At 46.7% G+C, this 27,907-nt stretch overlaps 1 protein-coding gene, 1 long non-coding RNA gene and 1 other non-coding gene across 4 annotated transcripts in view; 1 reads left to right on the top strand and 2 right to left on the bottom strand.

Annotated features, from left to right (window-relative positions):
* Positions 1-2,452: 2,452 nt before the first annotated feature.
* Positions 2,453-7,248, bottom strand: LOC126506336 (uncharacterized). Of its 2 annotated transcripts, XR_007593185.1 has the most exons (4): positions 5,498-7,248; positions 3,964-4,429; positions 3,673-3,737; positions 2,453-3,248 (listed from the first exon to the last, which is right to left on the bottom strand). It is a non-coding gene; the product is annotated as an uncharacterized lncRNA (long non-coding RNA). The 2 variants fall into 2 exon arrangements; XR_007593184.1 differs by lacking the exons at positions 3,964-4,429; positions 5,498-7,248 and having other exon boundaries at positions 3,673-3,957.
* LOC126506636 (small nucleolar RNA SNORA26) lies at positions 3,440-3,561 on the bottom strand. Its single transcript, XR_007593288.1, has one exon. It is a non-coding gene; the product is annotated as a small nucleolar RNA SNORA26 (small nucleolar RNA).
* Positions 7,249-27,273: 20,025 nt separating the features above from the next.
* The window catches only part of Usp46 (ubiquitin specific peptidase 46), a 66,870-nt gene continuing 66,236 nt past the window's right edge, over positions 27,274-27,907 (top strand). Inside the window, exon 1 of the mRNA XM_050149843.1 lies at positions 27,274-27,449. Within this exon, the coding sequence (XP_050005800.1) occupies positions 27,414-27,449 (36 nt within the window). The 5' untranslated portion in view covers positions 27,274-27,413. The remainder of the gene's footprint in view (positions 27,450-27,907) is intronic.

The following is a 27,907-nucleotide window of genomic DNA, read 5'->3' as shown; positions in this document are numbered from 1 at the left end:
GTCTTGGTAAATGTCAGCACGTAATGAACATGGCTAACACCTTTCATTGGCTTCACGGGAGCATCACGCAGCCTATGAAAGCGGGAATGGTCGTGCAGTACACAGTTGTTAATCCAGAGTCTAGCAAGCTAGCTCAGGGTGAGGAACTTGTAAACCTGAGAACACACAGGTCTCACAAGTTCAAGGTGAATTCAGATACCCACAAGCTGTAAACTGCCAATGGGAAGCTAGAGACTACCGTGATTCTGTATGGAAATGTCTCCAAAGGAATGAGTGAGAGGGCCTGGCAGGCAGAAATCTGACAATACAGAAATTTCCTTTTGGAGTGAGGGTTTCTTTTGGGTCCTTTTTGAGACAGGGTTTCTCTACGTAGCCTTGGCTGTCCTTGAACTCAGAGATCTACCCGCTTCTGCCTCCCAAGTACTGGGATTAAAGGCAGGTATCACCACCCACCAGTCAGCTTTTTTTAGTCTTATCAGCAGGAAACCCAGAACAAGGCAAACTGGTGCAGGCCTTTAATCCAAGGCAGAGTCCAGGCTGGTCTACAGAGTTCCAGGACAACAGGACTACAGGGACTGTCTCAAAAAATTAAATTGGGAGAGGGAAGGCAGAAGCTATAAGGAATGTTGGGTATTTATCCTCGTAAAAAAATTATAACTTGATCATTTTGTATTCTGTATATCTTAAATTTCTATTTTAAGTGGACTCAAGAAGTACATACTCAGAAACCAATTAGTCTGTTTTCCTTATCTTTATTTGTGTGGTCTCATATTTGTAACATTACAACCTAAACACATGAAAGCCTACATGAAGTACTTTGGATACATTTTTAGATTTTGAGTGTTTGCCTACAAGCATTTATGAGTCTCCTCCTACCAAGGTCAGGAGTGTCAGGCCTCCTAGAACTGGAGTTGGTAGTGAGCCTCCACATGGGTGCCGGGAACCAAACCCAGTCCTCTGCCGGTGGGCCAGTAGGCCTGCTTTGCTCTAGTGAGCCAACTCTCTAGCCTGCTTAGCTACACTTTTAGAAAAGGTTGTCAGAGCTTTACAGAGATTCCAATTTAAACTGCTGTTAAAGACAACCAACCAAACCAAGTGGTGGGGCACACATCTTTAATCCCACCATTCGGGGAGGTAGAGGCAGGTGGATCTCTAAATTCAAGGCCAGCCTGGTCTACAGAGTTCCAAGTCTGGATACAGAAAAACAGTATTTAAATACAAAAAAAATAAACAACAAAAAACCCCACCAAATTACCTAATTTTGCTTGAGGTTAGCCAAAACTACATAGCCTATATACATATGACGTATATGTACCTATATATATTATTGTACATCTATGGCAAAAATGTTCTATTAATTTCAATTTTTGTAAATCTTACCTTTCACTTAAAACATTTTCCTTGTCCTTGCTTTCTAGCTAGTGCGTGAGCTATCGGGAGATATTTGGCAATAGTTTTAGCATCATGTTCATCTTATTGATTAGTCAGTTTCACTGGACCAACGGGGGGGGGGGGGGGGGGGGGGGGCCGGGGGGGGGGGGGGGGGGCTGGTAGTACTTCCTCAGCATTTCCTGGGGGGGGGGTTCCCCTTCAGCTTCCTGACTCTCCCTAAAAGCCCTTCATCTGACCCTGTCAGATAAAGTATTTCAGTCTTATTCCTCCACTCAGGCCTGTTTATAGCAAACCTGTATAGCAATGGAAATCTGTACTGTGCTGCCGGGCCGCCAGCTACTGTCAACTGTGCTGAGTAGTCTAGTGCTTTTATTAAAGCTGTTGTGTAAAAAGCAGTTATTCAAACGGGATTGCTAACAGTCCCATCTCAGCCACCTTTGTATCCCCAATGCCAGACTCCTCTACAATGAGACCTTGAAAATCACAAGGCAGGTAACCGCACTGGTCTGTCCTCACAGGGTCCCTGCCCAGCAAAATGGAAGTCAAGGGTTCAACACTGGCACTTTAACTAATAGCCTTCTCTATCAAAGCAGACCTAGAAGTGGCTGCCATAACCCAACCCCTACCCTGAACTCTACAGCCTAGGGCCTGAGCTGCTCCTCCATGCCTTCAGCCTCGAGTTCCCTTCTCCCCATCTCAGTCTGGTTAAGTCCACTCTAGACTCAAGTCAGATGACCCTGCCTCTATCCAGGCTCCATTTTATCCACAATAAATGTTCCCTTTCCCCCAGGAGCAGTCGTTCTCTTGTTCCTTTTTGGTTTTTCAAGACAGGGTTTCTTAGTGGTTTTGAAGCCTGTAGACCCTGTAGACCAGGCTGGCCTTGAACTCATAAGAACCGCCTGGCTTCCTTTTCAGTTTTCGCATTCAATATAGAATTACGTTTAGAAAGGCCAAAACAGCTAAAAGTCCCAAACACCAAGCCTGACATCCCAAGTATGAGCCTAAGCAGAACAGACTTCCACATGTTCCAGTGTTAAACAAAGAAAAAGACCATTAGGAATCGGCAGAGGAAAAGCTTTTATTTAAGATTCTGGAAAGTGATACACAGCAATTTACGGGTTAATAACATCGGGACTACTGGCACAGACTGGGCTAGCAAAGAACTTGTCCTGGCAGGCAAGGTGACACAAGTACCACCTCCTAGCCCAGCAAATCCCAATGATCTAGCCTGACTGTCCTCCTTTACTTCCCCCTTTTGTTTGCAGTTTTTCTTTTTGGTTTGAGACAGGGTTTCTCTGTAGCTTTGGAGCCTGTTCTGGAACTAGCTTTTGTAGACCAGGCTGACCTCGAACTCACAGAAATCCACCTGCCTCTGCCTCCCAAGAGCTGAGATTAAAGGTGTGCGCCACCAATGTCCAGCTTTGCTTAAAGCCCTAACATATCATAACCAAGCATGGTGGCATAGGCCTTTAATTCCAGCACTCGGAGACAGAGGAAAGCTAATGTCTTGAGTTCCAGGGTAGCCAGGCACAGAGAAATCCTGTCTCGAACCTCCCCCACCAGAACAAAAAAAAAAAAAAAGAAAATAAAAAACGTATTTTGGGGAGGCCATCTTCAGTGCAATTATAAGGCTATTCTGGGGTTCTCTCATATGGCCCTCAGTCTCCTTTCCTGTAAAATGGGGCTTCAGCACCTATCTCATCGATCAAGTGGGTGACACCATCTGCTACAACGCCGATAATCCTAAGACACTGGCGAGCCGTGTCACTGCAGGGGAAGACTACTTCACCTTGGAGCATCACCCCCTTCGACTTCCTGGCATTCAGCTCACGAGTTTCTTTCTTGTAGTTTTCCTCCTATAAAAGTGAATAAAAATGTTTCAGAATAGAAAATACAATATTATATTCTTCTCAGTCGATCTCAAATTTCACTTCTAAGTAAATGTACCCTTCTGGTCTTCTTTCTCGATCAAAGCGGCCCAGTTCTTTTTAAATTTTAAGTCATACTGTTCATAAATTCTCCAGAAGCTATACAATTATTCCGGTTCATCTGTGACTCCAGACAGGATCCAAAGAGGAGGTGTACGGTCTCCTCCATGGGTTTTATGGAGAGTTCCTTTACCCTTCTGTGTTAGCCTCTTAAAGTACGGCGACAACCTTAAAAGGGCACAGGAAAGGGCGATTCGGGAGGACCCATGCAGCTCAACAAACGCGGGCCGCGAACACGAGGTCGCTGGGGCCACGTGGCCTGGGCCTTTCTTCCACTAACGCCGGGACGTACCTGCGCTCGGGTCCGAAGCTGCCGCACGACTGAGAGCGCTGGGGACCTGGCTGCGGAGTATCAGCCTGCGGAGATAAAAAAGGCGGCGGTGAGGGCGCCATGGCCGGAGAGCGCAGGGGACATTGTGTCTCGCGCGGCCCCGGGCTGGGCACGGCCGCCCGCCCCCCCAGGCCGCCGAGAACTGCTCTACCCCTTCGTTCTGGCCGCCGGGAGCAGCTGAGCTCAAGGCGGGCAAAGCTCGAGGGGACACGTGACGATACTCCGCAGGACACCCTCCCGGAGGACACTCACCTCCGAGCCGGGGACGGAAAGACCGGCGCGGGGCACTCTGCGCGGGTACTAGCGCCAGGAAACGGGGCGGGGCTGGCCAGAGAGCCGTAGCCAATCAGAGGGCCGTTCGGAGGGGGCAGGACAGGAAGAAGCGGGCAGCCAATCCTCAGAAAGAATATGGGTGGGGCTAGTAGGGCTGTCAATCACGCGGACGTTTCGGACCAGGCAGGCGGGCGGGGCTATCGGCTGCCAGCGGCGGGTCCTCCTCCCTCGACGGTGTTGCTGGCGACCGGGTGCTTAAGCAAAGTCCTCCTCGCCGCAGAGGTATGGTGGTGTCAGGAGCGGTCCCGAGATCTCCGAGGCTGCTCCAGGTCAAGAACATTCCTTTCCTAAAGCTGTGCCGGTGCTCGAAGTGTTTCGACTTTGTTCCGGTCTTGTTCAGCGGTTCCTAACCTTGGAAGGACCAGCCTTTTTCCGCGTTCATTTTCTATGTTCGCAAAGAAGTAGGACAGGGGGAGAGAGAGGTGAGGTGGGCCTCCATCAGTGTACTCAAGGTGACAGACTTGAACTTGGCAAACAGTAGATGAACGGTGTAATGGGAGTATTGCGAAAATGATAACTAATTTCCCACATGCCTTCCAATCTAGTGGCAAGTTAAATCCCCAGAATCATTTTAATCACCCTCAAGGTATAGACGAGCGAGCGACTTACTCGGGCCAGAGAGCAGCCTAGCAAGAATGATTCTGGGATTTGAACCCAGATCATCTGAACGCAGAATGAGTGGGGCAGGAAAAGGGAAATCAACAGCCGCTATTTCACTGGAGATGCCATTCTATAGAGATGAAGATATATAGGCCCAAAGAACAGCTTGCTCTTGACCCAGAGGTAGAAAAGGAAAATGCTTGCCCACTTGAGGGCCCCAAAGGGTAAATGGAACTGAAAAAGATACAGGGCAGTGTGGCTTGCAGGGAGAGTTTGTGGTGACAGCATTCAGAGGGCCCCTAGTTTATGTCATATCGAGAAAAATCAAAAGCCGTACCAGTGTTTCTGCAGAGGAGACTTTTAAGATCTGGTGTTGGCTTGGTTAAGGTTTGACTAAGGTGATTTGCTTAGAAGAGGAAAGTAAACAGATTTTAGGAATAAATATTAGCAGCTAGGCACTACCATGTTGAAATGACAGACTACCCACCCAGTTACAAACGAAGGCTCTTAGAACTGATAAAGAAATCTTAGGACCCTAATTCAGTCGTTCGGTAACAACCTGGAAGGATAGGTGTGTGATTCTGCCTAGCTGTAGCCTGACCTCAGTGCTCTGTGCACATTTCATCGGCTAAGCTATGCTTGCAAGTGTGCTAAAGGCTGTTGAATTAAGGAGCGGTGGGGCTGCGTCCCCAACACCCCAGCCGCTTGGCTACCTCATGCCCAAAATAACAACACACAAACTGTATTCATTTAAGAACTGCTTGGCCCATGAACTCTAGCCCTTACAGGCTAATTCTCGCACCTGGACTAGCCCATTTCTAATGATGTTTGTAAGCACCCCAGGTGCGCTTACCAGGAAGATTCTAGCCTATGTCCATCTTCATCGCGTGTGCCTCAGAGAGCAGAGCTATCGCATCTACCCGGGAGAGCTGAGCATGGCGTCTCTTCGGGGAGCCGAGCAGAGTCTGACCTCACTTCCTCTTCCGCCCAGAATTCTATTCTGTTTACTCCTCCCATCTATGTTCCAAGCCATGAGGCCAAGCAGCTGGTTTATTATAACTTAACCAATGAAATCAACAGATTGATATATGACACTCCCACATCAAAAGGCGCTTCCAATTTATGGTGTTTTCAGTTCTAGGTGGATCTATAGTTGCCCAAAGAGACAATAAGAGCAGATTCAGATTTGACTGAGATGGAAAAGATGAAGGGAGGGGTTGGAGAGGTGGTTCAACGGTTAAGAGCACTGACTCTTCTTCCAAAAGACCCAGGTTCTGATCCCAGCACGCACATGGTGGTTCACAACCATCTATAACTGTAGCTGCAGGGGATCCCAGTGCATTCCTCTGGCCTGTGAAGACACCAGGCACAAAGTGGTACAGACATACACCCATACACATTAAAAAATTGAGTGAATAAAACTTTAAAAGAGAAAAGATGGGCAAGAAGCTGTTTAGTGTGTGTGTGTGTTTATCAGAACTTTAAGACAAATCAATCTAAAAGGATTATAAAGTAAAATTATGTTCTAAAAGCAATGTATCACCATAGAAAACTCCAACAACAAAAACATTTAGCACAGAAAATACAAGGGCACGTTTTATCTAGATATAAAGTTAGCTAATTGCTCAGATCAGCTAGGTATTTAACTAGCAATGGATTCCATCTTTGCTGAATTTCAAGTAGTGTTTGAGCAGAGATTGAATGTTCTTTCTCTTTAAGTAACGAAGAGACTTTGAGCCTTTCCTCTCCTATTTAATTTCTCTACTTAATGCAGGTGTTGGGTTCCATGTTCTTTGCTCTAACATTTTTATTCTGAAAAACTCAGAAGCAACAACCCACTTGTGATGGTTTCCTCCCATCCCTTTACCACTGTGATATTCAACTGCACAACAAGAATTTCTGGAATCAAGACAAAAGAAGGCTGCCTTAGTTACTTTCCTGTTGCTGAGTCCAAACAACACAATCAAGAGAATTTCCAAAAGAAAACATCTAACTGGACTTCCAGTTTCAGAGCGTTAGAGTCCATGGTGGCAGAGCAAACACATGATGGCCTGAACTGACAAGGTCTTACATCTTGATTCATAAGCAGAGAGAGCCTACTGGGAATGGCCAGTCTTTGGAAATTCCAAAGCCTGCCCCTAGAGACACACCTTCTTCAATAAGACCACACCTCCTTATCCTTCCAAAAAAGTTCCACCAACTGGGGCCCAAGTATTCAAACACATGAGCCTGGAGGAACACATTTTATTCACACTATCACAAGGATGGTCAGGAAATGCTGTTTCTGTGATTGCTATAGTTTTGGAAGTTGCTTGCTTTGTACTTCCTGTTTACTCAGGTAATATATCCTCAGGTTTCTACTGGAGTTGAAGACGATTAGTTATAGTTTTCCTTGTTACCAAATTCAAAAAAGAAACTTACATAAGAGCTGTAAAGTTTATAAGGTTTAGAAACATAAAAGAATGTTTTAAGGCCTAAAAAGATATTTTTAGGATGGTAATACTGAAAGTTTCATGGCCACAGGACCCTGTGGGAGGTGGGAGACCATGGCAGGTGGGAGACAGACAAATACGCCATGTGCCATGCAGAGAGAGCTTGGTTATAGAGTTTATTTACCAGATATTGGGAAGTTGGGAAGGGTATAAGGGTAAGGGGGTTATGGAGGGAAGAAATAAAGAGAGAGATAGAGAGAGAGGAGAGAGAGAGAGAGAGAGAGAGAGAGAGAGAGAGAGAGAGAGAGAGGGAGAGACAGAGAGAGAGGATAGATAGAGAGAGGGGAGGAGAGAGAGAAGAGAGGAGAGAGAGAGAGAGAGAGAGAGAGAGAGAGAGAGAGAGAGAGAGAGAGAGGAGAAAAGGGGGAAGAAAGTGGCAATGGTTTACCTCTTCAGAAGAAGGACTGACAGAGAGAGAGAGGAGGGAGGGAGGGAGAGAGAGAGAGAGAGAGAGAGAGAGAGAGAGAGAGAGAGAATTTCCTTTTTACTTAGACAAAGGGAGAAATGTGGGATATTTGTACCCTGTGTGAAGCTATATTGTTGTGGTTGATTTAATAAAGAGCTGAATGGCTGGTAGCTTGTGTAGCTCAGGAATGCTTCTTCAGCTCTGAGGCGCTGGGATTATAGCCATGCGTACTCTCTTCACCCAGGCTGTTCTTCTTTTTGTGGTTTTTGGTTTTTGATGGTCCTGGGCATTAAAGTTAGGCCTAGCCTGCTCATGCTCTATCCCTCCCAAATCCTCTTTTATTACTTTGAAACAGTGTCTCACTAAGTTACCCAGGCAATTTATTTTAAAGAAAATTTCCAGGGTGTGAGATGATTTTAGTTGCAAGTTTTCTATGAAGGATAAAGTGTATTTTTATAAACTTTGGGAGAAAGAAAGTTTCCAAACATGCACAAAAGAGAGTGCAAGGAACACCTGTGCCCTCTTCTCCCTGGGTTGGGAAGGCACGATGCCCTTTGCCCTGGAACACTTGCTTTGCAAACTCATCCTAGGTAGCTGCCTTCTTTTTTCCCCCAAGTATTTTAAAACAAATTTCAAGCTTTGTTTATTTCACCTCTAAATACTTCAGTATTTATTTTGAAAGAAAAGACACAGTCATGCTTGAGGACAATGCCATTGTAACTGCACAAACAACCCAGGGCTCCAAGTTCACACCCAGATTCTCTGTTGTCATACAATGTTACTTTACAGTGTGTTCCTTTCAATAAGGACTCAGTCGAGGTCTATTCATTGTGCTTACTTGTGTTTCTTTTAAGCCTCTTTTAGTCTAGAAAAACAATGACCTTCTTTGTAATGACTTTTTAGATAACTTTTTGAGATTTTTAATATTCCCGTAGGTTTTATAATCATCACTGTTGTCTACTCCCACATCGTTTGCAGTGTTTTATGGGAAAAACAAGCCCGGTGGGCATCATCTAAGCACACTTGCTTGCTCCCCTGGCATCTTTGGACACCCACAAGTTCACACACAGATTCACATGTATCCACATAAAAATAAGCAATAAAATTTTAAAAATCTGAAAACTTCCCTAGTCCTTGGAAAACATTCTCTATGGATTTTTCTTTTTTATATTTTTTCATAGAAATGGAGTCACACAGGTGACCTTTTGAAACCAGGCTTCCTTCGTTTATAGCTGTTTTCAAGCTTTCTCCGGTATAGCGGAAACCACACAACAGTTTAGTTTGTGGGTGAGCAATAATTGCCTTAGAAAGGACAGCATTTTGTTTGGCCATTCCTCAGGTTCTGTGTGGTCAGTTTGTTGCCCCCTGCAGTTCTCACTGACCTTGAATTCCCCGTAGGTAGCCACAGCCAGCCTTGACCTCCTGATCTTGTTTCCCCAGATTACAGAAGGCATGGGCCACCACACTCTACTAGTTTTTACCTCTATAGAGACCAGGCCAGTGTCCTGAAGTTTGCTGTTTGTAGGGCTTGACTGATTGTTTATTTCTGGTGTTATTATTTCTGTTTAGCTCATAAACTTGAGGGAAATTTTATGCTCTTGAAGGTTTGGTTGTCAGACTTTAGTACATGAAATAAATCCTTTGGTCTGCTTGGTAGAGGTACAGAATTCTAGACAATATTACCAGAGAGTAATTTAAAAAATAGATTTATTTATTTTTATTTTATGTCTGTGGGCATTTTGTTTGCATGTATGTCTGTATGCTGTGAGTTTGCCTGGTGGCTAAGGAGGTCAGAAGAGGGTATCAGATTACCATATGGGTGTTGCATGAAGCCTTGGGTTTTCTGTAAGAACAGACAGTGCTCTTAAGTGCTGAGCCATTTCTCCAAACCAGAGAATGATTTTAAATGCTCTCCGTGGGAGCCTGGGACGCTGTATGTTTAACACACTAGTTGCTCTGTTCTCAGATACTGAATATAATTTGGACACACGTATGTAAGAAGGCTATATAAAAAACAAATCCTGTGTCCCTAAATCTTGCCTTTAACAATACCTAGCATTATATAAGAAACGCCCTAAGAACAACTGTCAGAGTCCCTAAACTGCTTAAAACAAATTTGCAAATAACTTTTAGAATTACTAACAAGGGCCTAAGGTCCGAGATGAAGGCGGACATTTGACAGAATGACGGCCATGAGAATTACATGTGGCGCTTATTAGCCCCCTGCCCTGAGCCAAGTTTAGCTTTCTAGGTGATGAAAGCCAGGTGCCTATAATAACTAATTTATTGTACCGGTCTTTACAGTATTGACCTCCAGATTTGCAAATGCACTCTGATTAATTAATAGATTGGGAAATTGGTTTTATGGAGAGAGAGAGAGAGAGAGAGAGAGAGAGAGAGAGAGAGAGAGAGAGAGAGAGAGAATTCCACCCTACACTTCAGAGGGGACAACCTTTGGGAGTTGGTTCTCCTTCCACTTTGGGAACCACCTCAGGTTACCAGGCTTGGTTACAAGAACTTTAACCTGCTGGGCCTTCTCTCCAGCCCAAATGTGGGGAAACGGAAATTATGAATCCGATACCACTTTCTCTAAGTTGACCCAGAACAAATCAAGTTCTGACGGTTGTAAGCCAGCTGTCATTTTAGCCTAGAAGTAGGCCATAACAAAGGGCAATCACTACTGTTCTCACATGCCACTACGGCACCAATGCATTTTACAACAGAAAGGCTTTGGATATGAAGAAATGTTCTCTCATGTTCCTGGAAATGTGTTTATGATCCCTTAATAGAAGAGTAGTGCTTTTTAGGGTGTTTTAATGCCCCTCCTGCAAACCACATATGGAGTTCCATTTACGCTGATCTCATGAGCCATTAAGGAAATGGTAAGACATATGGGGTGGTAGTAACACACACCTTTATTCCCAGCACTTGGGAAGCAGAGGTAGGTGGATCTCCGTGGGTTCGAAGCCAGCCTGGTCTACAGAGTGAGTTCCAGCTACACAGAGAAACCCTGTTTTGAAAAACAAGGTGGGGGGTTGTGAAATGGCACGAGTGGGACACTGGTGGGTCCCATGGAGCCGAGAGACCTTTGCGGTGTGCCATGGCGGGTGGATCCAAACTGTGGCAGGTGACTGGATATGCCTTGCAGTGAGTGTTGGAGCCCACAAGACTATACACAACTGACAGACAGACCAATAGGCAGATCCATGGGAAGTGGATACATACATGTCCACATGGGACAACTCGTTTTGCAAAGCTGCAGAAGACTTGTCTTTTGGAAAAGTCGCTGTCACAGCTGTGGAAACCTTGAGAAGTCATGATTCTCCTATCGGAATGGGATTAGTTCCCCAAACACCTCAGCAGTGTGACTTCTGCCGCAGGGCAACAGGATGACCTTGATCCTTTCCCCACACCAAGAGGCCTTCGAGCGAGGCGGGCACTCTTTGTTCTAGCAGTGAAATTTACATAGAGTCAATCCCACAAAATTACCTACTAACAAACTACATAGAAATTTCTATAGAAGGGGGCTGGAGAGATGGCTCAGAGGTTAAGAGCATTGCCTGCTCTTCCAAAGGTCCTGAGTTCAATTCCCAGCAACCACATGGTGGCTCACAACCATCTGTAATGAGGTCTGGTGCCCTCTTCTGGCCTGCAGGCATACACACAGAATATTATATACATAATAAATAAATATTTAAAAAGAAGAAATTTCTATAGAAGACAGGCACTGGGCAAGAAGGCAGCATGCCCCACCTTTGCTAACAAACAAATCTGGGTGTCCCGGAAACTGGTTATCACCAAAGAGATTAGATAAGGAGAATGGGTGAATCCAAGATTCAGGTATATTTAGTAACTTCATCTAATGGCTTGGGACGTCAGATACTTCCCCTTGAATGCTGGCTTTCCTGGGTTGGGCCACCTGTTCTGGAGTTCGGAGTACTGCTTTGTTCAGGTTCTACCTGCCCTTCTTGTGATTTTGTCATTGTCCTTGCCTGTGGAATTTTCCAACTACGTCTGTAAAAACTAGAAACTTTGTGGAGATCAGCCCTTACTCCTCCACCTCTTCTCCTCCTCCTCCTCCATGCTACTTTGTTTTTGTCTACTTCTTCCCCTTACTTTCCTCCCTTCTTCTTCTTCTTCTTCTTCTTCTTCTTCTTCTTCTTCTTCTTCTTCTTCTTCTTCTTCTTCTTCTTCTTCTTCCTCCTCCTCCTCCTCCTCCTCCTCCTCCTCCTCTCCTCCATGCCCCCTTCACTTCATTTTTCCCCCTTGCACAAAAAATAAAGACGATGCAGAGGTAACGTGCTTGAGTTAATTTTTTACCCTCAGATCCTCGCCTGCCATAGACATCCAATTCTCAGCCCTGAGGGATACTGAGGCTGGTACTCAAGGCCCCCTATAAGTGAGGAGCTTTATTGGGGGGAAGGGAAGGGAGTGGGGAAAGGGAAGGGAAGAGAAGATGGGGGGGGGGAGAGAGAGAGAGAGAGAGAGAGAGAGAGAAGAGAAGAGAAGAGAAGAGAAGAGAAGAGAAGAGAAGAGAAGAAGCAGGAAAAGTCCTGCCTGACCCTTCAGCTGAAAGAAGAGAGTAGGAGTAGGCAGAGCTCGTCTCTTAAAGGGACCTTCACACCTGCATACAGATTAAGACCCTAGGCTGGCAAGGGTACTAACTGGGTACATCCTGCCAGATAACAGGGCAGGCCAGTATAATACGCCTGAATCGAGAGAGAGAGAGAGAGAGAGAGAGAGAGAGAGAGAGAGAGAGAGAGAGAGAGAGAGAGGATTAGGAAGTGTGATTTTGTTGGAGAAGGTATGTCACTGAGGGCTTTGGGGCTTTGGGGTTCCAAAAGCCCACAGAATGACTCTCGGCCCTTTAGGTGGTTGTCTCAACATACAGGCTTTCAGTTCCTTCACCGGTGTTGTGTCTGCCTGTTTGCTGCCAAGCTGCTCTCCATGATGGTCACGGGTGCTAGCCCTCTGGAACCATGAACCCCCAAACTAATGCTTTCTTTTATAAGTGGCCTTGGCCACCATGTTTTGTTACAGTAATATGATAGAAACATAACTGAGGGAGGGACTTTGAGAAAAAAAGACATGGATTCCAGGAAAAGTAAATGGTGGCTTTCTGGAGTGGGTTTCTAAAATGACTGTAGCATGCACAGCTTCATGGGGCAATCCATCAAACACCGGGAGTAAAGGGTGAGGGGTGGAGGGGAGCCTTCCCCGGTTATTCTTCATTTACAAGACAGTCAAGAAGGCACAACAGGCAGCTGAGCTCCTCTGGCAGAGCCCAGCAGACAAGAGCAGGACTGTGAGTCTGGATTTCTTAAAGGGCCGAGTCTTGATTGGATTTTAACTGATCAGCAGTTTTAGAACTCTAGGGGCTTTGCCCCTAACATCAGATCCTGTAAAATGCAGTTCTACGTGACAAAGAACTGATTTCCCTTGTGGATCATCAGGGACACAGTGTGGTGGCTACATCTACTTTGTCACTTCTTGCGCTATCCTCTCTCTGGCCCCAGAGGTCCCCGCCCCTTCTCGGTTTCCACCACCTCCCCAGGTAATACACGCCTTCTTGCTTTTGTATCTGAAATTTGAATTTGCACTGTTGTCATCCACTCGAGTTCTGAATTGTTCATCTCCCCTAGGGAACACGCTTTCCATATCTTATTTAAGTCTTCTAATGCTTGACATTTTGAACAAAACATGTATTTAGCCGGCTTTCCATAAAAGATGTTCCATTTTTATACTTTCATTTGTCTTTAGTTATTGAATTTTAAATAGCATTGTTGAATGCATTGACTCACAGAGGGAAAATGTGATGCTTAGGAAAAAAAGCTTCAGATGTACAGATCTCCTTGTCAGCTGTGTTTCTTGCTCATCAGAGAGAGCTAGATCACATCTCACAGCAATTTTCTCAGCATGTGCTTCCGAAGAGGGATGGGGAAAAGGTTCCTAGGGATTAAGAAGTCCTGATACTCTCCAATGGGCACAGTTCCGGTGTGTGGCAGAGAAGTCCTGCCAACACCCAGCACACAGAAAGGGCAGCAACCAAAGGACTGGGCTCTCCACCAGGACCTTGCAGGGGTTACAATTACAACAGGCCAGTTTGAGAGTCTTCAGTTGCTGCTAATGTCCTGACATTGTGTCCAGGCAGAAACCTGGCCTTAGGGAGACTGGCTGAGGTCAGGGTTTGGAAACCAAAATGCCTATTGTTGCCAAGAAGGTCACATAGCAGGCGAGGAGGCCTGGATAAAAGATTGTGGTGGGTTAGGAAGACTGTCGCCCTTGAAGGAGGCCACTCTGCTCAGCTACTCCTGGCCACAGCCAGGAGTGTGGACCCTGAATGGCTGAAGCCTTTGATAGCTCGAAGACACTGCTAACATCATTTCTTTATTGTGTCTATGTGTGTTCCTGTGTGTATGCACACATTTGTGTCAATGCATGTGAGCAAGTGCATGCGGGAAAGACAGAAGTCAGCTTCTTGCATCGTTCCTCAGGGTCTGCCTACCTTGTTTCTGAGACAGTCTGTCTTTGGCCTAAAGCTCGCCAGGTAGGTTAGGCTGTCTGCTAGGGACTCCCAGGGATCCTCCTGCCTCCGATGCTCTAGTGCTAGGGTTCCAGGGACTTGCTACCGTGCCAGGCTTTGCTAAAGTGTGCTCTGGGGATTGAACTCCAAACTCCATGCTTGCAGGATGTGGTAGTTTGAATATAATTGACTCCCATAAGCTCATAAGGAGTGGCACTATGGGAGGTGTGGCTTTGTTGGAGGAAGTGTGCCACTGTGGGGGTGGGCTCTGAAGTTTCCTGTGCTCAGGATACCATCCAGTGGTAGGACTCTGAGCTACCTTTCCAGTACCATGTCTGCCTGCATGCCGCCCTGTTCTCCACCTGTTGAAATAGGAGCGGAGGGGCTGCGTCTCCAGCACCCCAGCCACCTGGCTAGCTTATGCCCGAAATAACAACACACAAATTGTATTCATTTAAAGAACTGCTTGACCCATTTCTATCTAGCCTCTTCTAGGCTAATTCTCACATATTAATTTAGCCCATTTCTAATCATCTGTGTAAGCACCCCAAGGTGCGCTTACTGGGAAGAGTCTAGCCTACATCCATCCTGGGTCGGAGGTGCCTGGGAGAGCAGAGCCTGGTGTCTCTGCTCCAGAGAGCAGAGCTGTCGGGCCTACCCAGGAGAGCTGAGCATGGCATCTCTGCTCCAGAGAGCAGAGCTATCGGGTCTCTCCAGAAGCAAAGCAGAGTCTGACCTCACTTCCTCTTCCTCCCAGAATTCTATTCTGTTTACTCCTCCCACCTATGCTTTAACCTATCATGGCCAGCCAAGCAGTTTCTTTATTGCTCAATGACCTTCCTCCATCAGACTGAACCTCTGAAGATGGCTCTTAGACACAGCAACAGTTACACCAGATCTGTCTATCGGCCATCAGCTTAGAGCTTTAGACTTAGGGGACTGAAATACTTTAATACCAAAAACTAATAGAAGAGAATTATTTTAGAGATGAGTGGAAATTGCGTTATAGCAGACTTGTCAAAATCATTATCACAGACTCCAGCCATAGACCTTGTAGGGACAAGTTGAAGGTTTTAGGGTTAGGAACCGGAATTCAGGCTTCTGTGGCTGGGAGCCTTTGACCCCTGGCAGCTCAGGATGAAATGGATCACTCAAGTCTGGTTCCTCCAAACTCACATGCTAAGGATTGTGGGCCAGTGTTATGGTCTGGGAAGGCTGACCTGCTACAAGGTTAATACTCATCAAATGAAAGGGGGCAGCGTATTTACAGGGATTGTTTTATAAGATTCTAAGCCAGTGTTTCTCAACTTGTGGGTTGTGACCCCCTTGGGGGGGCTCAAATGATCCTTTACAGGGGTTGCTTATCAGTTAATCACATTACAATTCATGACAGTAGCAAAATTACAGTTATGAAGTAGCAATAAAAAATTTTATGGTTGGGGTCACCACAACCTGGGGAATTGTATTAAACTGTATTAAAGGGTTTGTCGAGAACCAGTGCTCAAAGCCTTGACTTGCTGTTGGAGAGCAGTGGGAATTTAGACAGACTACTCTTGTCTTTCTGAAGAATGATAGGCAGATAGTATGTTCTGCGGGGATTGGATTTCGGCGTAGAGTTGTCTGCTAACTATCTGGGAGAGAAAGCATGGCTATCCAATTACAACACACAGACCAAGCAGTCTTTCTCATGGTTAGCCTACTACCTTTGAAAAAGGACCCAAACATTGAGACATTAAATTGAGTTTCCGGAGAAAACTTAAGAAAAGTCATGACGGGGAGTAACTCTGGGAGGCTGTAATGTGTGTGCTAAACTTCTAATTGTGCATCGTCTGCTGCTGCTGAGGCTCTGGACACTGAAATGCTTTTGGTTCTAACTTGGTTGAGTTAGATGAATCTCAATGCCATGCTTAGTTATTCTAGCTTATTCTTTATTTTTTAATTATTTGCATGTATGTGTGTGTACCACTTGTGTGCCCGGTACCTACAAAAGCCAGAGGAGGGCGTTAGATTCCCCAGGACTGGAGTTACAGATGTTGTGAGCTGGGAATCAAACCCAGCTCCCCTGGAAGAGCAGCCAGTGATCTTAACTACTTACTCATTCACTCTTCTTTTTTTTTTTTAAATTTATTTATTATGTATATAGTGTTCTGGGCACCAGATCTAATTATAGATGGGTGTGAGCCATCATGTGGTTGCTGGGAATTGAACTCAGGACCTTCAGAACAGCAGTCAGTTCTTTTAACCTCTGAGCCATCTCTCCAGCCCTCATTCACTCTTCTTTATTTGATTTTTTTTCAAAGATTTACTTACTTATTATGTATTCAGTGTTCTGCCTGCATGTATCCATGGAGGCCAGAAGAGGGCACCAAATCTCATTACAGATGGTTGTGAGCCACCATGTGGTTGCTGGGAATTGAACTCAGGACCTTTGGAAGAGCAGACAAAGCTCTTAACCACTGAGCCATCTCTCCAGCCCCTTATTTGATTTTTTTAAAATATTTATTTATTATATATACAATATTCTGTCTGTGTGTATGCCTGCTGGCCAGAAGAGGGCATTAGACCCCCATTACAGATGCTTGTGAGCCACCATGTGGTTGCTGGGAATTGAACTCAGGACCTTTGGTAGAGCAGGCAATGCTCTTAACCTCTGAGCCATCTCTCCAGCCCCCTTANGTGTGAGCCATCATGTGGTTGCTGGGAATTGAACTCAGGACCTTCAGAACAGCAGTCAGTTCTTTTAACCTCTGAGCCATCTCTCCAGCCCTCATTCACTCTTCTTTATTTGATTTTTTTTCAAAGATTTACTTACTTATTATGTATTCAGTGTTCTGCCTGCATGTATCCATGGAGGCCAGAAGAGGGCACCAAATCTCATTACAGATGGTTGTGAGCCACCATGTGGTTGCTGGGAATTGAACTCAGGACCTTTGGAAGAGCAGACAAAGCTCTTAACCACTGAGCCATCTCTCCAGCCCCTTATTTGATTTTTTTAAAATATTTATTTATTATATATACAATATTCTGTCTGTGTGTATGCCTGCTGGCCAGAAGAGGGCATTAGACCCCCATTACAGATGCTTGTGAGCCACCATGTGGTTGCTGGGAATTGAACTCAGGACCTTTGGTAGAGCAGGCAATGCTCTTAACCTCTGAGCCATCTCTCCAGCCCCCTTATTTGATTTTTTTTTAAGTTGGTTGTTTCTCTGTCACTGTTTATACTTGCTGACTTACTTTGTCTAACGTCTATTTTATTTTTCCAGTTTTCAGTGCTGGGACTTGAACCCACAGCCCCCAGGCAGCCCTCTGCCACTCAGCTACAGCCCTACCTGTCCATCTCATTTAGTTCTGAGGAGATGTTAGATGAATGCTTGGCTCCCTAATGATTTTAAGTCCGTGTTGATGTTTTGTATTGAGGCCAGGAAGAAAGGAAATAGAATGTTATGGGGCCATTGCCAACGGTCCAAGCTGGCCTGGAACTCAAATTCCTCTTGCCTTAGTCTTCTATGTGCTGAACAAAAATATATTCAGGAGCGTTATGAAGTTATCTATGGTTCACCTTACAGTGCTATAAGCAAAACTACAATTGCTTTATCAAAATAGTGTTCAAATTACACAGTGAACATAACTGTTCTGCAATTCACTAGAATTCATTATCCAGCCGTTATCTAAGTCCCTAGAGACTGGGACAGAGAACTCTGACATTCTGCTGGTGGTAAGTTAACGGGATCACCTCGTTTCACATCGTCCCCCAACGTTCATACTCATGAGGTAGATAGCAAGCAGACATGTGTCCGTGTGCATTGAAGGACATACAAAGTTCCAGCTACGTTTTGGTGATGAAGTCAAGGTAGAAAAAGCAAAACACAACACCCAAATCCATTTTAAACGCATTAAGAGATTCTTGTATAATAGAGTAGAATACTGCACAGCGTTGGAAACCAACTGATTACAGCTATTATTTTTATGCTAGGGTTGATATTCTAGGCCTTGCAAATATAGTAGACAAGCGCTCTACCACTGTGGCTCAGCCCAGAACCATGGCTTTTTTGAACAACATGAATGAATCTCATAAACATATTTAGGAAAAGAAACGAAAGCACAAATTACACTTTTTATGGACATGTACAAGCAAAAATACATGCAAAGTCAAGCTATGGCATTGGAGAAGAGGAAGGGGTTTCCCGGGGAAATGGAAGAGTGACTGGGATGGGAGGGGTGCCTGGGGGAAAGGGATGGACATCCTAGTGATGGGCACTATTCTATGCCCTCTCCTGGGTGGCCATCGCACAGGTGTGTCTGTTTTTATCAGCACTCCAGTACCGTGTATGTTGTGTCTTAAGTAAACATTAAAAGCACAAGATGCAGCCAGGCGGTGGTGGCGCACGCCTTTAATCCCAGCACTCGGGAGGCAGAGGCAAGCAGATCTCTGTGAATTCGAGGCCATCCTAGTCTACAAGAGCTAGTTCCAGGACAGGCTCAAAAGCCACAGAGAAACCTTGCCTCAAAATAACTAATAAATAAATAAAAGCACAAGATGCACAATCTTTTTATTTAGCTATGATAAGTTCTTCAATGTTGTAATAACCTGTAAGAATCTACTCTATCTGGGAGCTGAAGCCTATTGTTTTTACAGTGATTTCTATCAAATGACTCCTAATTCCTACTCCCTAGCCCAGCGGCTCTCAACTTCCTAACGCTATGACCCTTTCATACAGTTGTTGTGTTGTGGTGGCTCCCAACCATAAAATTACTTTCTTTGCTACCTCATAACTGTAATTTTGCTACTCTTTCGGATTGTAATGTAAATATTTTTTGGAGATAGAAACTTGTCAAAGGGGTCATGACCCACAGGTTGAGAACCAATGTCCTAGAACATAATTACACATCTTTGTATTTATTTATTTATTTATTTTTAAAGATTTATTTATTATGTATACAACATTCTGCCTCCATGTACGCCTGCACGCCAGAAGAGGGCACCAGATCTCATTACAGATGGTTGTGAGCCACCATGTGGTTGCTGGGAATTGAACTCAGGACCTCTGGAAGAGCAGTCATTGCTCTTAACCACTAAGCCATCTCTCCAGCCCTGTATTTATTTATTAATTTTTTTCAATGCCAGGTATCAGGCAAGATAAGTACTTTACCACCAAGCCACACCTCCAGTCTACCTACTATTTATTATTATTATTTGCTTTTGAAGCTCAAGAATACTTTTATAAACATTTAAGAGAGAAATAACAGGGCAGGCAGGCTGTAAGTCCTGGCAGTTTCCCTAAGTGAGGTGGCGGAGAAGGCAAACCAAGCTGTTTTCAATGGAAGTCAACAAGCACCACGTGACAAAAGTGGGCGGAGGGATATCTTCCGAGAAAAAAGAGCCCACGGTGCCTGGAAAGCATGCTTAGCTAAGAAAGTGAAAGAAAAACCTAGAGCCAGGACAACATAGAGAGACCCCCCCATCTCAAAAAACAAAACGAACAAACAAAAACAGAGAAAAAGGAAAAGGAAAAGTTTTACTTTCTGAGTCCTAACTCAAATTCTCAGAACAGTGTGCGATGGGTTTTTTTATTTATATGTACGCGTGAGGTGGTGGTCTTGTGCACACCCCACCGCACACACGTGGAGGGCAGATTGCAGCTTGTAGGAGTCGTTTCTCCAGTAATACCATGTCGGTCATGGGACTGAGCTCAGGCCTTTGGGCTTTGAGGCTGGTGCCTCTAACCACTCAGCCACCTGTCCAGCCATCTGCACTCTTTCTAAAGGTTTTTTTTTTTTGTTTTGTTTTGTTTTGTTTTGTTTTGTTTTTTGTTTTTAAGACAAGCTCTCAAGTAGTCCAGGCTGACCAGGAATAAATAGTGTAACCAAGGAAGACCTTGACCTCTTGATCCGCCTGTTCATTCAGTTTACAAGAATACACAGCAGCAGGCGGGACTAAGACAGAAGCCTCTACTCTGTCCAGTGTCTCCCCTCTCACACAAGGTTGCAACAGAAAGAAAATTTTATTAAAAGAGTATAAAACATTTGAATCAACTAGTTCTCTTGAGACCCTTGAACCCACTTACCAGCTCTCATCATCCTGAAAAGGCTCATGAACTCATTGCAGCCCTCGGAGGCTATCGAGTCCGTAGTGATGACATTTTTTTGCCCCGTGTGACAGTGATCACTGACCAGCATTTGTATAGATGCTCACAGGGCACACAGTAGCACAGCGGCTCCGAGAAGGGTGAGACTCCCATGCCCCCAGAGTGCTTGGGAGTGAACCCATGCCCGCGTAGCGCCCCAGCACTGAGCCAACAGCTCACACCCTGCCCCTTTTTGCTTTTCTTTGGATTCAGGGTTCTTCCTAAACTGCCCAGATTGGTCTTGGATTGACTGTGCAGCCCAGGTATGCCTTGGACATGCTGCTTTCTGCACAAGCCTCCTACATTTTTGGTTGTAAAGACCCTGCCACCAGGCCCAATGCCTTTTCCTTTTGAAAGACCTGGATAAATCCAGACCCCTCTAGCAGGAAGAATAGAGCCAATATCTAGGTTAGCCAGTTCAGTGACTGTTCCAGGAACTAGCTGTTCATAAAGTTAGATTATAATCTTAAGAATAATCTTGAGAAACGGTGAGTTACCCCCTTGTGATTATTACTGATATTTTTGGAATTTTCCAATGACACCCTCCCTATCCCCTTTGGGTTGCGTTTTCCCCCCCTAAATACCTCCGTCCTAGCTACTCAGGGTCGAACTCCTCTACTTCTGCATGGAAAATGAGTTTTGGCCTCAGCGCGTTGGTTCCTGTCAATAAACCTCATGTGATTGCAGCAAGGACGGTCTCTCGTGAGTTTCTGGGGGGGGGGGTGTCTTATTATTCTGAGACTTGAGTGAGAGTCTCCCCATCTGGGGGTCTTTCACTTTCAGATGAGAAACCCAGTCACAGTCTCCCACACTGACAACCTTGACAAAAGAAACACACGAACGGAAAAGCCCACTGATTCCCTCACCTCCTCCGGACTTTTGCTTGAGAGCTCTCCTAATTTTATGGTCAAGCTTTTTCAGGATGCCTGACTTCTACAGAAGCCGGCCTGGTTCAACTTTCTCTGGCAGATACACCTGTCAAACCCCGCGCCCCTTCCCCGCCCTCCCTCTTCTACCAGGGCCTCTAGTTCTACTTAATTCCAACCAGAGCCTGGAGGAGAGGGACCCTCTTCAGGAGCGTCAGATGGTGAGTGCTACGGTGGAGACTGAGTGAGCTGGGTGTTTCTGGTAGGATATTGGCCTGTGAAGTGTCTGAGGCATCTGAGGTTGGCCAGTGAAGGCTCCGGCCACTTAACCAGGATGACTCCCTGTGGGAAGCAAGTTTTGAGGAATGAGTGGACCTGAAGCAGAAGGAAGATGGCAGGGGCAAGTGTGGGTGGCAGGCCTGGAAGTGTGGAGAGGGGGTGATGCGCTTGGATGAACAGCTGGACAAAGGGGGCAGAGCCAGGTCAGTCAGGGAGAAACCCCTCATTGAAGGTATTTTTGAGCTCTTCCATTGTTTGCTTTGTGACCCTCCTCCTCACAGCCAAACGCCTTCAGAGTCTGTTGTGTCCTCTCATTTTATCTTACAACTATTTCCCACATTGATCTTGTCCTATCCTTCTGCCCAAACTACCCCCCAAAAGTGAACCTTTTAGAGTTGATGCTTGCATGGTTCTGGAGAACTCCCTCCCCCCTCCTTCTCTCCCTCCCTCCCTCCTTCTCTCCCTCCCCCCTCCTTCTCTCCCTCCCCCCTCCTTCTCTCCTTGTCTCCCTGCCCCCTTCTTCCCTTTTTTTTTTTTCTGTATATGTTTGGGTGTCAGAGGACAACTTATGGAGTTAGTTTCTCTTTATACTGTGTGGATCTTAGGGGTCAGGCTTGGCAGCCTGGTCTACACAGTGATTTCTAGTTCAGCCAGGTCTACGTAGTGATAAGAAAAGAAAGGAGAAGAAACCCAGAGTCAGGTGTGTGTGGGGGAGGCAGTGTATTCCGGTCGAACCCAGAACTCACCAACTTTGATTAGTCTAGCCTTCTCCGGTCTCTCTTTTCCGAGTGCTGGTCAGAGGTGGGCTGCTAGGCTCATGTGGCATTTGTGTGAATTCTGGCCATCTGACCTCTGGTCCTCACATCGACCCGGCAAGTGCTTTCCTCCCTGAGCCATCTCCCTAGCCCGCTCAGATTTCTAATCGGCTTCACCTGGAGCATCTTCAGTGCCCTTCACGGAGGGAAGCCATCAGAGCCACGCTTTTTCAGTTACAGCGAATCAAATAAAGGTCTAATCATATCCCTATCTAGCTCAGAAGTCCTTCAGTGACCGTGGAAACAGGCCGATTGTTCCGAGAGCACCGGGAAATACATGAGGAACTGCAGCATGATGTCAGATGCAGCCATTCCATTAGAGCAGTGGTTCTCAACCTTCCCGAGGCTGCAGCCCTTTAATACTAGGTGACCCCCAACTATAAAATTATTTTTGTTGCTACATAATAATTGTAATTTTGCTACTGTTATGGCTCACAATGTAAATATCTGTGTTTCCTGATGGTCTTAGGTGACCCCATGAAAGACCCCCAAAGAGATCTCGACCCACAGGTTGAGAACCACTGTATTGGCAGACTTCTCTTTTTTAAAAAAATATTTATTTATTTATTATGTATACAATATTCTTTCTGTATGTGTGCCTGAAGGCCAGTAGAGGGCACCACACCTCATTATAGATAGTTGTGAGCCACCGTGTGGTTGCTGGGAATTGAACTCAGGACCTTTGGAAGAGCAGGCAACGTTCTTAATCGCTGAGCCATCTCTCCAGCCCCTGTATTGGCAGACTTCTAATGTGATAGTCCTTCCAAAGCTGGCCTTACCTTATGCTAACAGTACCCCAAAAGTAGCAGAAACTTTCCTAAACAGCTTCCACAAATGCTGCTAGAACCAGAACAGCTCCAGCACCCCTCGTCTTGGTTTGTCCCAAGCCTCCAGTGCTGCTCACAGGTTGTATGCAGGGGTTTAGTATGGTTGCCGCAGGCTGTATGCAGGGGTGTCCAGTGTTTGGATGCATGGCGGACCAGGAATAATGGTTCCCATGGACAACGCACTGGTTCCTCAAGTGTAACATGAGGGCAGAACAGGCTGTGCCTTCCTGTCTAATGACGACTAGTGGAGCTGTGTGTGTGTGTGGGGGGGGGGGCATTCTAGGAGGCGGACCTTCAGCTGTCTGGTTGGAGGGCAGAGAACAGAAGCAGGAACAGGACAGCTTCAGAGTGAGCTTCCCAAGTTCCCAGAGCCAGGAGACACTGATGGAATTAGGATTCCTTTAGTCTCCAGTGGCAGGTGCCCAATTTGAACTGGCCTGGGAAAATGATTTTACTGGTTTGGGTTACTGAAAAGTCTGGGATTTAGGTCTGGCAGCAGTAGATATGGTCTCTCGACTCCATGCCTCAGGACCATTTTCCTGTGTTGGCTTCACATCCCACTAGCTTTGCAGCCTCAGGAACGGGGACAGGACCTGTTTTTTTCCACCAAAGTATCAGGACTACAAACTGCGCATGGTGGTGGCTCACATCTGTAATCCCAGCACGTGGAAGGCTGGGGGTAGTACTGCCTCAAAGTGTGAGGTCAGCCTGGGCTAATAGTGAGACCCTGTCTTCAAAAACAAGGCAAGTGCATTTCCATAGGAAAAAGTGCTTGCTATGAATGCATGAGGACCCAAGTCTGGATTGCTAACACCCGCGTGCTAAGATGAACATGTTAGCACACATCTATAACACCAGCACTAGGGAAACAAAGGGTCCTTGGGGCTCACTGGCCAGCAAGCCTAGCCAGATTAGTGAGTTCCAGCTTCAGGGAGACCCTGTCTCAAAAAATACAGTGGAGAATGACTGAGGGAGACACACAATATTAACCATGCCTACACACACACACACACACACACACACACACGACTACACATGTGTGCCAGTACCCACACTCACTGCACATGAAGTCCCAGGGCTGATTATTTAACAAGTCAGTCCCTGGAGCTGGGCCTTGAGTCCTCTGCCTTTAGGTGCAAGGTAAGATGTACCTGAACCCCAGGGTCAAACATAGGAGAGGCTAAGTCCCCAGAGTAGGTCCAGGAATGGCCACTGGAGGAAACAGAAGGATTCCGGGGCAGGCCTTTCATATATATCCCAGCACAGTGGTTGGCCGAGGCAGGGTCTGAAGGGCTTGACCTGTTCTGAGATAGGCACAACTTAAGCACATCCTAGCTGATGCCAGTGCTGGTCCATGGATCACGCTTCGCAGTAAGGAACACACTGCAGAGTGGCCGCCTCGCTCTGATACAGTTAGGCTGATGTTGGCCTGGAGGCCGTCTTTCTGTTTCCTGGCTATTCCTGTCCTCCCTGTGCATCTCATACCTGCTGTCCTCTCCATGTAGAACACTTTCCCTCAAAATTCCCTCATCATCCAGTCACCATTTTCAAGATTTTTATCTCCGCCCACCTGTGCGTAATATTTCCTCACCGAATGAAGCTAAGGTTACATCTCTTCTTCAGCCCAAGCCGTCTGTAATCGAGACTTGTGAATATCAACCCTGTCCAATTGTAAAAACACATTTAATCATTCATGAGTTGGATAAACTCTGCTATGTTCAATTGATTTGCTGACAAACCCACAGTCTGAGTTTCAACTTTTTTTCTCCTCTGCAGAGGTCGAGCTTGAGACAGGGTCTTGCCTCCCACCCTTGAGTAGCCTGGTACTCACTATGCAGACCAGGTGAGCTTTGAATGTCTAGGGGCCTTGCTGAGTCAGTTTCTCAAGTGCTGGATTGTACGACACCACCTTCAGATTTCAACTGGCATGTCTACACTGTGTACTTAATTTTAGGTGGTTAGAGAGCACGCAAAGAACCCTTTTTCTTGTTAGCACAGCATCCAGGAGCCGGGTGCTGGTCCATTCTCACCGTCAATGGTGTTTTTGTGTGTAAACAGGTATATGCTTATGTGTGAGTACATGTGTGTGCCAAGGCCTGGGGTTGATGTTGGTATCTTTTTCAATCCCTTATTCTTTTGTTTGAAGATTTATTTGTAACTGTGTGTGTGTGTGTGTGTGTGTGTGTAGGTGTTGTGTGCACATAATGCCGGTTTCATGAACGCAGGAAACCTGGGGATACCTCGGAGCTGAAGTCACAAGTGTGAAGTTGATGTTTGTGACCCCTCAGGGTGATAGGAATTGAACTCTGGTCCTCTGGAAGAGCAGTTTACATTCTTTGTTTGTTTGTTTGTTTGTTTGTTTGTTTTCCAAGGCAGGGTTCCTGGAACTCAAAGAGATCTGCCTGCCTCTGCCTCTAATATGCTGAGATTAAAGGCGTGAGCCACCACTGCCTGGCTGCAGTTTGCACTCTTAACCTTCCAGCCATCTCTCTAGCCCATCCACTTTACTTTCTGAGACAGAGAGACAGAGAGGTCTGTCCCTGAACCCGGTAGCCTGCGATTTGGCTAGACTCTCTAGCCAGCAAATACAAGCCCCCGGTGTTCTGTGTCTCCCGCACTGAGATATGTATACACTGTGATCAGGTTTTTTTTTGGGGGGGGGGTTCTGGGAGATTGAACTTAAGGACCCATGTTTGTGTCAGTTGTCTTAAATCCTGGAGGCTTAGCAATCAGCGTGCCCATATTGGAAGAAATCATAAACTTTATCACTAGAAAAACTTGCATATTTAAAACTTTAGACGAATCACCTATGAAACCAAGGCCTTCAGCTTCTGACTTTTCTCAGATTGGGAAGCTTTTCTAGGCCTCTATGTTCTGGCCAGTTACAGTTTGGGTGTTTTATCCAATGTCTTCTCCCCAAACGGTGCCCAGCTGAGGTTAGTACACTTTCATCCATGCCATTAGGATAACACAGAAGCTGGAGAGGACCGTGCTCTCTGAGCCGTGTGGGGCTATTGTGTTTATTGTGATCTCATAGTCATGGTAGAAGGTGAAGGAATCATACAGCATACCATAACTGACAGTAAAAATGCTGAAAATAAAATTTAGCTAGGCTGACTCAGCGTGAGGAGGAATATTAATCCTTCTATACACTGAAAAACATAGTATCCACTTGATCCCCAAGCCTTCAGACAGCAGTGTTTGGCTTCCGTTTCCATCCAGGTCCTAGAAGAATTACCAATGGACAGCTCTTACTGATTTTGTGTAGAATCCTATTTTCCCCCTAGTAAGTTACTCTTGGCTAGATAAAGCTGCCTTCAATTATATTAATTTCTCTCCTAATTTAATTTGGCACAAAACCACATTGGTTCGGGAATTTATCACGTTTCACACGCACAGCGTCCCTGTGGGAAGCACGGAATTGCAACCCTGTCTGCACAATTGTTCACCACGTCTGAATTGGATTCTTTGAATTCTCAAGAACTTATCCTTCCAGCGGGGTACATACACATTCGCCTGAGCCTGAGGTCTCCGCCTCTGCAGGAACGTGCATAAACTCAAGCATCATCTGTCTCACAAAGCTGAGATCGGGAGCTCCACGGGTTGGGGGGGGGGGGGGGGATACGGAAGTTTTGTTTTGATCTTTCCTGGACAGCCTCTAGTCCCGCCCAGAACCTCTGTACCTGCTAAAGTCACAAATCGCCCAAGTGCATCTGCCTAGATTTGGAATTCTTTCCTTTCTGGGAGATCTTTAACCAGGCTGCTGGGTTACGGCTGGCTAGGGCTTTCTGGCCACGCCCATGTCCTGGTCGTATTTTACTTTTCGGGTTCCGGCAGATGCCATCTGGCTTGAACCTTGGCGAGAAACTTTAAAGTTGGATTACAGTCACCCCTAATCCTCATATTCTCCCCTAGCCAACCCCTAAAGCCTAAGGCTTGTTGGAGACCGGCAGGAGCAGGTAGAAGGAAATCCGGAACCGAGAGCTCCAGTATTCCCGCGGTGTGGGTCCCGGGCCGGCGATCGGCCAGGGTCCAGTGCCCGGTCCTGGGTCAGGCGGGAAGGCCGTGGTGCTGGGTTTGTCCGGGGCCGGCGTCGCGGGATCCTGGGGCAGCGGAGCAAGAACGGCTGGCTTCCATCGGGGTTGGGCGAGCGAGTCCGGACGGGCGGTGTGAGCGTAGCCCGGTTCAGCGGCTCAGCGTCTCCCGGCTCCGGGCTCCTCCTCCCGCGGGCCGCGGCCCCGGCTGCGTCGCTCCGCCACTCCCCGCCCCGCGCCGCCGCCCCGCCCTCGCCGCCGCCTGGCCTCTCTCGCCCAACCCCACTGCAAGCCGGCCCCAGGCCGCCTCGCCGCCGCCCGGCCTCGCTGCGCGCCACCATGGACAGTCCCGTTTTCCCCTGGTAAAGATGGCGGTGCGCGATCGCTGCAACCTTTAGACTAATGACTGTCCGAAACATCGCCTCCATCTGTAATATGGTGAGTGGCCGCCGAGCCTCCGGGGGTCGCGCCCGCGGCGAGCCAGGCAAAGAAAGGGAACCCCGGGCTGGAGCTGCACGCGCGCTGTGGTGGCCGTAGGGGCCGCGCGGCCAGAAGTTCCTGGCCCCCGGGGCTGGGCCAGCTGACCGCAGTCCCCTGCCTCTGTCCCAGCTGGGGACCTAGTAGATCCCGGGGATCCCCAGGGCGGCCCCGTGCTCCCGCCCTCTAGCTGCGGTGTGGGCGGTGGGTGGGAGTGAAGGGTTCGTGGCCGCACACTGATGTCCGGGGAAGGACCGTGAGGGTATGAGTCCGGAGAGGGAGGACGCAGATCCTCCTGGTGCAGTAAATAAACCCTCACTGGACTCACTGTCCTCATCTCCTTTTGGAGTTCAGCCTCGATTGTATTTAAGATTCACTTTGCAATGGCAGTGCTCCTATCGGGAGAAACTGGATAGACG

The sequence above is a fragment of the Alexandromys fortis genome, unplaced genomic scaffold (genome assembly GCF_014885135.2).
Source record: "Alexandromys fortis isolate MF-2015 unplaced genomic scaffold, M_Fortis_MF-2015_v1.1 scaffold_0, whole genome shotgun sequence".
NCBI classification, from domain to species: Eukaryota; Metazoa; Chordata; class Mammalia; order Rodentia; family Cricetidae; genus Alexandromys; species Alexandromys fortis.
Note: the sequence above shows the minus strand (reverse complement) of the source record. Positions and strands in the feature narration are given on the sequence as shown.